The sequence below is a fragment of the Papaver somniferum genome, chromosome 7 (assembly GCF_003573695.1).
Source record: "Papaver somniferum cultivar HN1 chromosome 7, ASM357369v1, whole genome shotgun sequence".
NCBI lineage: Eukaryota > Viridiplantae > Streptophyta > Magnoliopsida > Ranunculales > Papaveraceae > Papaver > Papaver somniferum.
This window is the reverse complement of record NC_039364.1, coordinates 87520922-87533699: the sequence shown is the minus strand read 5'-3', so window position 1 is coordinate 87533699 and position 12778 is coordinate 87520922. Positions and strand designations below refer to the sequence as shown.

The following is a 12778-nucleotide window of genomic DNA, read 5'->3' as shown; positions in this document are numbered from 1 at the left end:
ATATCCTTGATTATTTTGTAAATATCCATGTAACCACTATTTTCCATGAAATAAAATGTTTACATGATATAAAAAAAAAACCATGAATGTAACTGTTAGGAGTTGAGCTGCTTTCTCGTCCTGGGATTGAGAATGGCTCATAAAAGAGATACATGAAAAGCAAATCAACGGCACCAATTTCAAAGGTAAATGGGACCTCCCCCGCCCAAAGGAAAGTGCAAAGAATCAAAGATAACAAAGATGATACTAGTTTTCTTTTACATCCTCACGTTTTAGAAAATTGAATAAAAAGACCTGCCTTTATTTTATTCTTTATAATTTTGCCTCTGATAACCATACTAGTGCTTTTCTTGACTGTTCAGTGTTCAGTCTTCAGTCTTCACTCGGTCTTCACTCTTCGCTGTAGAACCCTAGAAAGAACATCTCCCTCACACTGTGTACTACTATCAGTCCCTCTCAATTTCTGTGCTCCCCACTCTGACAATTCGTATCATCCAATTTGATCTTCTCTCCCTTTCTCTACCTAAACACCCCCCCCCCCCCCCCCCCTCTCTCTCTCTCTGAACCCATAACACTGGTGCTGGTGTCTCTAAAAAAATATTCATCAATCTTCTTCTTCTTGTGCATCTCTAATGGCATTCCGTTACTATTTCTTACTTACTATTTCCTTGATTTTCATCCATTTCTCATCATTTTCTGTCTCTTATGAGCCTCGTAACCAAGAAGGTAAAGATGCCATGTACTTATGGATTTTTACTGTATATATATGTAGATTTTTTCATTATTAATACAGCCTTTTTTCTTTTTGGAATTTTACTTATGTTTGTTTCTTTTGTTTGTTGCATTTATTATCTAGTGGAAGCTTTGATGAGCATAAGAAGAACTTTAAATGATCCACACGGAGTTCTTAATAACTGGGATGAAGATTCTGTTGATCCTTGTGGTTGGTCTATGATCACTTGTTCTCCTGATAATCTTGTCATTGGACTGTAAGTCTCTTTCACTTTTAAGACCTTTCGGAATGTCTCTGAGAATATGACTATTATCAGGGACAGGGTTTTTAATGGGGTTTTATTTTGTTGCAGAGGAGCTCCTAGTCAGAATTTATCAGGAACTTTATCAGAGAGAATTGGGAATCTTACGAATCTAAGACAAGTGTGAGGATAAACATACAAAATCCCGCAACATTTTGGTTTTTAGAATTTTGATTTTAGAGCTTAACTTTTATGGATTTGATTTTTTAATTGCAGGTTATTACAAAACAATAACATTTCTGGAAGAATCCCATTAGAACTTGGGTTACTGTCAAAACTTCAAACATTGGATCTTTCCAATAACTTGTTTTCTAGTGTTGTTCCTGTTACACTCGGTCAGCTTAACTCACTTCAATACCTGTAAGGCTGTAATTTCTTTTTTAATATGAGGATTGTTTTGCTCTAATTCTTGTTTTGTTATGTTTGTAACTTAAAACTAATTCGTGTTATCAGGAGACTAAACAACAACAGCTTATCTGGAGCCTTTCCTGTGTCTTTAGCGAAAATCCCCCAACTTGCTTTCTTGTGAGTTTGTCTAGCTCTCACTAGTATACAATTTGTCGAGATTACTTCCAAAATTTGATGAAATTAATGGGTTTTTAACTCTAAAACCAGGGACTTGTCATTTAACAATCTCAGTGGACCCGTTCCTAAATTTCCAGTCAGAACATTCAAGTAAGTTTTTCTTTTCTTTGATGAATGAACAGTAGTATCTCGATTGAAACATGTTTGATTTTTCTCTTTCTTTTTCCTGTAGCATTGTTGGAAATCCATTGATTTGTGGAAGTACAACAAGTGATGAAGGTTGTTCTGGGACAAGCCCTATTACTCTGTCATTTTCTCTGGATTCATCACAGAGTATTACTCTTACTTACTTACTCTCTCTCTCTCTGTCCCTCTGTCTCTCACATACAGATTATTAACTGGCTTCCATTATTTTTCAGGGAAATCCAAAACTAAAAAAGTAGCTCTCGTCGTTGGGGTTAGTCTTTGTTCATTAATCCTTCTTCTACTGGCAATTGGACTAGTTTTCTGGTTGAGAAAATTCCAAAAGAACAGAACAATCCAGAACATCAATGGTTAGTAAAATTGAATCAAAATCATTCATCCAATTCTCCCACTAGATTTCTTACTGAGGTTTCATTATTTTTTGCAGATAAACAAGAAGAAGGGTTGATAAATTTAGGAAACTTAAGACAATTTACATTGAGAGAATTACAATTAGCAACAGAGAATTTCAACACAAAGAATATATTAGGACAAGGTGGATTTGGGAATGTGTACAGAGGAAGATTATCTGATGGAACAATTATTGCAGTAAAAAGATTGAAAGATATAAATGGTTCAACTGGTGAAATGCAATTCAAAACAGAAGTTGAGATGATTAGTTTAGCTGTTCATCGTAACCTACTAAGATTATTAGGGTTCTGTTCAACAGCAAATGAGAGACTTCTCATTTATCCATACATGTCTAATGGAAGTGTTGCATCAAGATTAAGAGGTACGTTAGTCATTGTTTTATCTATTGTACGCCTTCTGCACCACATCACGCGCGCCCTGACCTTTTTTTAAACCAACCTTTCTGTGCTTCTCTTTTGCTTTTGCGTGTAATAACGATAATACACGCCGGATATTAGTATGTTATCGTACTTCTGTGTTGTTCTGATGTATCACTGTTTTAATGTGACTTCCACTTCTGTGTTTGTTCCGTTACCTTTATGTGGACCCAGTTCAGATGCTTGTGTGACCCATCGGCTCATATATCCCAAACTCACTTAATATGATGATCATCATGGAAAGTTGTTTGATCAGTTAGTACATCAAAACACAGCAATAATGCGATGTAGCCTAGAGTTTTGTTTTGTTGTGATGTACCGTGTTCTGATTTAGCTTGCGTGTGTAATTTGGGAAATGATATGACAGGATGAAGTCTTGATATGACCAACATGCAATCATGATGTTTTTCCTCTTTTGATGCATTTAATACATTGTCTTGTCTGGTCTTTGAAGAAACGGTGACTGGGTATTTGCACCCCCCACCTAATTATTCGGCTCTTTTTGCTCCATTAGGTTAATTAGGTGCCATCTTTTGAATGCACTACTGTGGATGTAATGTGCCCGAAAACTATAGGATTATGAGCCAGTCCTGCCCATAGGTGGTTAGAATTGTAGAACAAGAGTAATAAATAAGATTTGGTTAAGAAATTTGTAGTATTAATTATTTTTTTAGCATGATGCTTTAAATTCTAATAATTTTTTTTATTGACTGTTACTTGAATGATCAGTGAAACCAACACTTGATTGGAACACGAGGAAGAGAATTGCACTTGGAGCTGGAAGAGGTTTAATGTATCTTCATGAACAATGTGATCCAAAGATAATTCATCGGGATGTCAAAGCAGCAAATGTACTTCTGGACGACTATTGTGAAGCCATAGTTGGTGATTTTGGTCTTGCTAAGCTGCTTGACCATGCTGATTCTCATGTTACAACTGCTGTTCGTGGTACCGTCGGGCATATTGCTCCAGAGTACCTGTCAACAGGACAATCCTCTGAGAAGACGGATGTTTTTGGGTTTGGAATATTGTTGTTGGAGTTGATTACTGGAACAAGAGCACTTGACTTTGGGAAATCGGTTAACCAAAAAGGGGCTGTCATTGAATGGGTAAGCCTGTTTTCTTCTGTGTTTGTAGTTATGAATATGCATTTGGAATCAATAGCTTAATCTGCTGGAATAGTATGCGTGGATTTCACTTCGGCATGATAAATAGAGTCAATCTGCTTTGTTGGTTTTAGCACCATTTGCGTGGAGTAAATAGTTGCCTTCATGTTCTTATGCTGTGTTTTGCATATGCAAGTGGATCCGGTAATATCCATAGCATATGTAGATCTACCTAAACCCAGGTGTTTATAGTAAGGCTTTGTACACTATCGGTCACTGAGATAGGTAAAAACCGTAGTCTGGTACTGTTTGAATCATTATATCAGGTACGCAACAATCATACTTATGTTTTATCATTTGAATGAATGTACTCGTAAGACACTTGAATTGCACCCAGCTCTCTTGTTAGTCATACACATAATTTGGCAACAAATATAAATAGTTTTGCTCACCATAATGTAGATTCATAGATTGTTCATTTGGTGATTCACAACAGGTGAAGAAACTACAACATGACAAGAAAGTAGAAGTACTGGTGGACAAAGATCTTGGAATCAATTACGACCTAATCGAAGTGGGAGAAATGGTTCAAGTGGCCCTCCTTTGTACTCAGAACCTTCCAGCCCATCGACCTAAAATGCCGGACGTAATTCGAATGCTTGAAGGTGATGGTCTAGCTGATAAATGGGAAGCCAACCAAAAACACCAAAGAAATCTTATTGATATCAAAAACAATAACAAAGAAGGCTATTATTCTTCAACTGCGGATTGTAAGAAGCTCCGGTATGATTGTGATCAGGAGAATGATGTACCCCGTGTTCATGATGATGATGATGGTAAGATGTGTCTAATGTTAATGGATGATGATGATAATCATTCTTTGGATGTTCATGCTATGGTGCTTTCTGGTCCAAGATAAAGGAAATCATAATTGTCTCTCTTTTACTTTTTCTATTATTTTTTTTCGTGTTTTAACTTTCTTTTTCTTGTTTAAAGTTGAAAAGAAATTATTGTCTGTGAAAGAAGAGGTCGTAAAAGAAAAGGTGATTCATAAAAGAAAAAGAGGAGAGGTTAAAGGGATACTTTAGGACATCTTCGTTCTTTTTCTTTCTTTTTTTTCATTCTTGTTTCCGGTGTAAATATTAATATATGATGAGTCATGTTAACAAAGTATTCTGGTAGATCAACCGTAGTTAAAAATGTTGGCCACAATAAAGGAATAGACTCTTCTTGCACAGCAGAGTATATATTATAGAATAAATTATTTCTATTCTAGGTAAACTTCCACGAGCAAATGTAAAATTTATAAGTCGAGAGATCACAACACAACAACGGACTCGTAGCTAAAGAAATAAGGATTAGAATTTAGAAGACTACAACACGGATCAACGCACTTGCAAAAAGAAAACATTAAATTTAATATGTTTCATAATAATAAAATCGTAGAACTTCGGACTTCATTGCTTTTTTCTTTTTTTTTCTTTTTGTAAATAAGGCATTACATAGAAACTAAGACTCGGAACGAGTCAAGGTTACAAAAGAAGTAGAGCCATCTAATATGGGGCTTGAGGAGCTTCCAATATTAGATTTATCTACTAAGAGTTGTTTCCTACTACAGGCAGGTGAGATTGTATCCCATTCAATAAAATTGTTTACATTTTTAGCAAATTTGGCAATGTTATCTGCCACTTGATTTTCTAGTCTAGGGACAAAGACAAAACCCAAAAAATTGTTACAAAGATGAGCTAATCTGTGAGCTTCCTGCATATATACTTTTGCTCTCCAAGATATATCTGCTTTCTGGCCATTTATGTAGTTAAAAAATGCTTTCACAGTTTCCCTCAATACTAAAACTCCTGATATGCTTTTCCTTGGCCCAAGTAGCTGTTTTCCAGACTCATATAGCTTATGCTTCTTATGGGTCAAGACCTGCTGCAATTCCTGCCTTTCCTCCTTCACAATCTCCTGTTTCATTTCTCAATATAAAAGCATAAGTAGATGGTAAAGAATTAGAAATCCAGGTAGCATCAACATTAAACTTTAAGTTTCCAGTACTTGGAGCTTTCCATGTAAAACTGTTTTTCTTTCTCTGCTTAATTTTAGAAATAGTTCTTTTTTTTTTTGTGGACCAAAACTCAATATGTCGTGAGATTTCTAAGTTTAAAGCAGTACTATCCTTAGTTTTGTTTTCAAAAATTCTGTCACATCTTTCCTTCCAAATGAACCACATTTTTGTGAGGAGAATTTCTAATGAGATATCCTTCATAGGGTTAGTCATCCAAGTCATGCAGAGATCTAAAATTGTTTTAGACTGATCTATATTCAATGAGACAGGGTTAGGAGCAGAGTTCCAAGTAGAAAAAACATAAGGATAGTGGAATAGTAGGTGTTCTGTAGTTTCAATATCATTCTTACACATAGTGCAAATATGGGAGACATCTTTTACTTTTCCATAAAGCTTAGCATTAGTGGGCAGAGCATCTTGTAAGCATTTTCATAAAAAGAGTTTAATTCTTTCAGATATGTCGATTCTCCAAAGAGATCTCCAGAAAGATTCAGGTAAGGATAGACTGGCCATTTAAAAATTACTATCATTCAGTTTGTCATACATAGATTTAACAGAAAACTCTCCTGATTTAGTTAGTGTCCACCTTATTTGGTCTTTCCTCAGGTCATGGTTGGGATTTCTAAACAGATGAATTTGTTTAATTTTATTAGCAATGTTACTAGGGAAGATGGAGTAAATAAGTGTAAAATTCCAAGCTGCAGTTTCAGAATCAATCAAATCAGATATTTTAACAAGATTGTTGTTACTGGAAATTTTTAGGTAAAGCAGATTTTGGGTTAATCCAGGGATCCAATTATCTTCCCAAATGTTTATATCTTGGCCATTTCCTACTTCCCATATGCTATATTTTTGTACTAATTCTAGTCCTTGTTTAATACATCTCCAAGTCCAAGAGCTTTTAGAGTTAACCTTGGACCTAAAAGGTGATTTGTTTTTGAAATATTTTGAACCCAAAGTCTTGACCCATAAAGCATTAGGCTCTTTTAGCAATCTCCAAGCTACTTTGTCTATCATAGCTAAATTAAATTTTCTAACATCTTTGAAGCCTAAACCTCCATTAAGAAGGAAGCAAGAAGCATCCCATTAAATAAGATGAGATACTAGAAAGGACTGCTTTATTGAGTACAGATCTACAGGGTTGAGCAAGCACCAGACTTTTCCAACCTTTGGATTTAGATTCCATTCTCTCCAGAATGGGAATGAAAGTTTTTATTTTTGATTTTTCCATGAACAGATGGGCTCCTAAATATGGGTCTTTAAGGTTAATATGTCTTATTTTTAGTAATTTGGATATCATCCTTTGATGTTTAGGTTCTACTTTCTTGCTAAAGAAAACTCCCGATTTTTCAAAATTTATAACTTGTCCAGAGGCTTTACTAAAGATTGCTATTGTGTCTAGTAAGTTTCTACATTCCACCAAGTCTGCTTTCACAAAAGGAAGGCAACCATCAGCAAAAAAGAGATGGGAAATAGACTCACTTTTAGGTGTAATTTTAACACCATGAAGTATTTTATTCTGTTCCTGTAACAGCAAGAGCCTAGAGAATATTTCCATACAAATAATAAAAAGATAGGGTGAGGGTGAGTCACCCTGTCTAAGACCTCTAGTAGGTTTGAAAATTTCTCCAGGGCTACCATTCAACATAACAACAATGGAAGTTGTTGAAATGCATTGTCCTATTAGTTTGCACACTTCATCATTGAATCCAAAAGTTTTTAATGCATTTAAAAGGAAACTCCAATTAACTCTATCAAAAGCTTTGGACATATCTATTTTAATTCCTAGACCTCCTGTTTTAACCCTTTTCTTTTTAAATGAATGTATGATCTCCTGAGCTACTATGATATTATCAGATATCTGTCTAGAAGATAGGAAAGCTGATTGAAATGGGGATATTATTGTTTCTAAGGTTGGTTTGATTCTGTTGGCTATTAATTTAGCAATGATTTTGTAAATAGTATTGCACAAACCAATTGGCTTGAATTGACTAGGCTTCTTAGAATTTTTAAGTTTAGGAATAAGGAAAAGACGTGTTATGTTTAGGTCTGGGTTCATAATTTTTTACTTGAAGAAATTTTGGATTGTATCAGTAACCTGAGTACCTACTAAGCTCTAATTATGAATGAAGAAACTAACTGGGAATCCATCATGTCCTGGGGATTTGTTAGGTTTCATGTTTTTGAGAACTAAGAAAATTTCCTCTTTAATTGGAATATCTAGGATTCTATCATTGTCATCTGTGGAAATAGTGGCTGGGATATCTTTAAAAATAGGATCTAATAACTCCACTTCTGAGGAGGTCTCACAGAAAATAGATTGAAAGTAAGAAGTTAAAGACTGGTTAATTTCTTTCATGTCTTTAGATACCTGGTTCTGATCATTAGTTAAACTGTGGATCGTGTTCCATTTTCTCCTTCTCAAAGTAATAGTGTGGAAGTATTTAGTATTCCTTTCTCCTAAATTGATTATGTTCTCTCTTGATTGTTGTTTAGCTATGGCCTCTTGAATGTCATAAAGGGCTTCTAGTTCTTGTAGTTTACCTTTAATTTTTTTTTCTGTTGATGCAGAGTCACTCTTTGTGATTGTAAATCTTCTATCTCCTTAAGCAGTTTATTGATTTTTTTAAAGGGTAGGCCAAAAATTCTTTTTCCAATCATATAGATTTACCCCTACCTGTTTAAGATTATGTACTAGACAAGTTGATGCTTCTAACTCAGTAGAGTCCTTCCAAGAACCTTGAATAACTTGTAAGCAGGATAAGTCTTTCAACCAGGTATCATAAAATTTAAAGACCGGACAGTTTTAGATATTTGAGGATCTAAAGATAACATAATAGGGCAATGATCTGATCCTACTGCTACTAAATGTGATAAGGAAGTATTTGGAAATTGAGAATGCCATTCTGAATTGATCACTGCCTTATCTAATCTTTCATGAATATTTTGATTTCCTTCTCTATGATTATCCCATGTGTAATCATTACCAATATAGCCTAAGTCATATAATCCTAATCTTTCTAAGATATTAACATAGTATTCACTATTATTTTTGTTAAAAGGTAATCCTCCTAATTTTTCTGATTGGTTGAAAATCATGTTGAAATCTCCTATTACAATCGAAGGCATCATTTTATGGGATACTTGTTTACTAATTTCTTTTAAAAAGTCCCAAGCTATGGTTTATTTGTTGGATAGGGACTACCATAAAAACATGTTAAGACCCATTTTTTGGTATCAAAGGAGGTTTTGACAATGGTATTAATCATATTAATATTCCATTGCACAATATCAAAATGGAATCCATCTATCCAGGCTACAACTAATCCTCCTGCAGAACCTATAAGATCAACTATGTGGTAGTTAGGGAAGGAGGAAACTAGTTTTTTCACAAGTGTTCTTTGATTTTTAGTTTCCGATAGAAATAGGATTTCTAGTTTTTCTTTATTAAGAAGATTAGTTAGGTGATTTTGTGTTAAGGGGTTCCTACATCCTTGCACATTCCAGGGAAGAATTTTCATGATGCTAAGAAAAGCAGATATGTCTAAAAATTTAAAATGTTACCAAGAGCAATTCAAGAGGAATAAAACAAGCATTCAAAATAAGACCAGTAAATAACGAATTTTAAAGCTAATGTAATCAGATATGTATAGAAATTAAGGGACTTTTAAATGAATTGAAATATGATGAAAGAAGAGTACCTGTGTCTCATCCTGTTGCGTTGAGGGGACTAATTCCGGGAAAGGAATTGGTTGATAAGTGCTTGAACTTTCTAGATTATTCTCGATATTTGACCCATATTGGTTAATAGTAAACATTTTTCCATCTTGTGAGGGAAATGAACAAAGTTTCTCAGAAGATGAAGAAGAAAGAAAATAAGATACAGAAATTTTGAAAGCGGATTTTGGCTGAGTTAATGGTGTTTGAAAAGATGATGCAATGCAAGTGTTATGATCAGAGAAAAAAGGAGAGCTAATTGAAGAGCTCACAGGTAAATCCGAGTCAATTAGGGATTCTAGAGAATTTCTTCCCAAAGCAGAGAAGAGAAAGATAGTCTTCTGTTAACACCAATTGAATTCTCATTGATTGACCTAATTGGAGAGCTAGTGACTTGAACCGGAATAGCCAAATCCTGCTCCGAACCTTCCTCAAGAATAACAATAACACCCGAGTTCGATTCCGCCATAACTCGGAACGTTTCCGAGTTAGCGGATCGGAACGAATCATCATCAGAAGAAGGACTCTAATCTTCATTGCTTAGTTGATATATATTACCTTTTTCATCAAAAAAATAAAAAATAAAAAATGTTGGTCAAACCTTCCCTCTCTATCATATGTCTCCCTTTTTAATCCCTAAAAACCTGTCATAAGATGGACTCTAATCTTAACAAATTTTGGTGGGGTGAATCTCTGGATCCTACCGATAGGAATATTCGTTTGATTGCTTAGGATAATATGTGTAAACCCATTTGAATTGAACAATCTTGCTACTTTAGGAAGAAATGCTTAGAGACTTGCTGAGAATGTGAATACTTTGTTAGGTAGTGTGTTTAAAGCTAAATATTTTCTAACCGTGATTTCTTAAATGCTAAATGCCGAAAGATTGTTTCATAGGCCTGGAAGTGCATGTTTGCCGTAAAGATTTTTTTTTTTAAACCATTTGTTTCATGGATTATGGGAGATGGTAAATTTATTGATTTCTAGTATGGTAATTGGGTACCTTCACAAGGTAAGGTTGTCCCCAGGCTTAACACAATCTCTGACTCTTCTTTGACTGTTAACCGTTTTATTCACACGTACTCCAGATCTTGGGACATTGTAAAGTTGAAGCATCACTTTAATCAGTCTTCTTGTCAAAATATTGCCTTGATCCCTTTGAGCCATGTGACAACTCCTGATAGGAAGACTTGGGATTTTGATTAAAAATGGGAAATTCTCATCTAAACCAACTTTTATGTGTTTTTTTGAGGTCCCGGAGTGCATGAAGATAACCTATTGGAATCATATTTGGTCCCTAAAACTCCTTGCCGGAGTCCAAATTTTTGTATGAAAGTGTGCTCGCAATGCTTTTCCTGTTAGAAGTGTTCTTGCACAATGAATGCATATTGAGTCAAGTTTGTGACCTCTATGTTTTGATGCAGAAGAGTTTATTATGCATGCTCTGGTTACTTGTCCTGTTGCAAGCCGTGTATGGTTAGTTTCTAGCCTGCACGTTAGATCTGATTTTTTTAGGAACTTTAATCTTCATGATTGGTTATGATTCTGGTTTGCTATAAGCCCCTACTCTCAAAATAATGATAGTGACAGCGCTCCTTTAACTGCTAACATTATGTGGTCTATATGGTCTAGTATGAACCTTGTCTTATTTGCTCAAACATAAGAATTACCGGAAACTGTGCACGGAAGAGCTATAACCATCAGATATACCCTTGTGTTGTTACTATTTCCCCAAATAGATGTCTTTTGCCTGTTTCAGTTCCTTTTGCCTGCCCATTGGTCACCTCCCCCTATACGCAGGACTTCCACTACCATTGATGCATGGTGGGATTTGAATTATCTTATTGGTGATACATGATTTTAATTTTTAAGCAGAAGAAAGAAAAGTGTTTGCCATCTGGTCTTGTTTAAGAAAGGCAATAGACATGTAGGTTACTCACTTAGTGATACAAAGTGATGCAAAAGATCCGATGAATCGTCTTCAGAATGAAAAATTGGAAGGAACTTCAGTATAGATGCAAGATTAAAAGATATTAAGGATTACATATACTAATTCAACTCTTTATTGTAACTTTATATTTCTTCCTAAATCATGTAATGTAGGTGTTTATGCGTGGCTAACTGGGGCTAAGAAACACAACAACACTATGTTTTGGAAAACCCCACCCAAATGGCTTTCAGATATATTTGGTGGCGTTCACTAATCTTTAATATATTTCAGTTGTTTGCTTGGATTATAGTAGTCTTTTGATTTCATCTTTTTTATCTAGCAGATATCATGGTGTTTCATTCTTGCTTTTAATGAAGTTCAGTTCATTAGGTTTTGTGAGTCTGAGGTCTATGCATACTTTTGTCCATTGCCTAGTTGTTGTTGTTCGGAGTGCCACTAGCATTACCCAGGTTTCCACTAATTACATTATTAATATCCCTAGAGATTGTGCCTTTGATACAATCATACCGGTTGATGAATCTATGCAAATGAAACCGCCACTTGCGTGGCCCGGGTGTCCCCTTGCTGCTTCAATATTGTTTATTTTTTATCTAATTTGCATGTGGTGGTGTCCATCCAACTGAAATAACTCTTGTGCTGTGATGGATGAATGCGTGCCTTTCTAACGAGGCCATATCAGATAGATGTGGGGCAGTACTAAATTTTTCCAAGTGTATGCCTGCTCGAACTTTACAGTCATGTTGTTGTATTCGTTGGTATCAGTGGTTTTCTCTTGTATATAAATTTGTTCCGTGGTAGCTATAAAAATCACAATAGAAAACGAAAAGAAGTGGTGATCGTAGCGGGTAGGGTGGTGTTTAGGAGTTGATGGATTTGATTGAATTTTGGGTCTCTGGCATGATGCCGGTAAATGTGATTCCAATGTGACATTGCACAATGATAATTTAGAAGAATGTGATCAACCGTCTCCGTTTGTAAAATATATCAAGGACAAATATTTGAAGGAATTAGATTGATTCTATTAAAACCAGTGAAGGTACATAGCCATTCATTTAGTGTTTTCCACAAAAAAAATTGTATTTTTTGTAGACAAGATAGCATCCACAGATAGTTGTCGATTGGTAGAGTGGTTGGTTGTGAATGAACCGGTAACAAGAAGAATTCTTTTTCTGTCGTCCTCAAAATTTTCCCACGTTAAATGTTAGTTAATCGGTGATTGTTCATGGCTTTCATGTGGAATCTATGCAAGCAACTATGTAACATCATTAACCTCTGAATCAACAACATGATCAACATTAATATGATTCTGGTTAAACAGTACTGAACCACACTGTTATCTAACAGTTAGT

The 12778-nt window shown here is 35.1% G+C and overlaps 1 protein-coding gene across 1 annotated transcript; it reads left to right on the top strand.

Moving 5' to 3' along the window:
* The first annotated feature begins 385 nt into the window (after positions 1-385).
* On the top strand, positions 386-4877 carry LOC113297821 (probable LRR receptor-like serine/threonine-protein kinase At4g30520). Its single transcript, XM_026546404.1, has 11 exons — positions 386-726; positions 857-989; positions 1086-1157; positions 1251-1394; positions 1488-1559; positions 1650-1709; positions 1792-1892; positions 1979-2113; positions 2191-2535; positions 3320-3699; positions 4193-4877. Exons 1-11 carry the CDS (start codon positions 633-635, stop codon positions 4613-4615), a joined length of 1959 nt encoding a protein of 652 aa, XP_026402189.1. The 5' UTR covers positions 386-632; the 3' UTR covers positions 4616-4877.
* Positions 4878-12778: the final 7901 nt, after the last annotated feature.

Coding starts and splice junctions, on each gene's coding strand:
- LOC113297821 (XM_026546404.1), top strand. CDS start 633: ATGGCATTCCGTTACTATTTCTTACTTACTATTTCCTTGATTTTCATC. Junction 1,395..1,487: donor CTTAACTCACTTCAATACCT/GTAAGGCTGTAA, acceptor TCGTGTTATCAG/GAGACTAAACAACAACAGCT. Junction 2,114..2,190: donor AACAATCCAGAACATCAATG/GTTAGTAAAATT, acceptor TATTTTTTGCAG/ATAAACAAGAAGAAGGGTTG.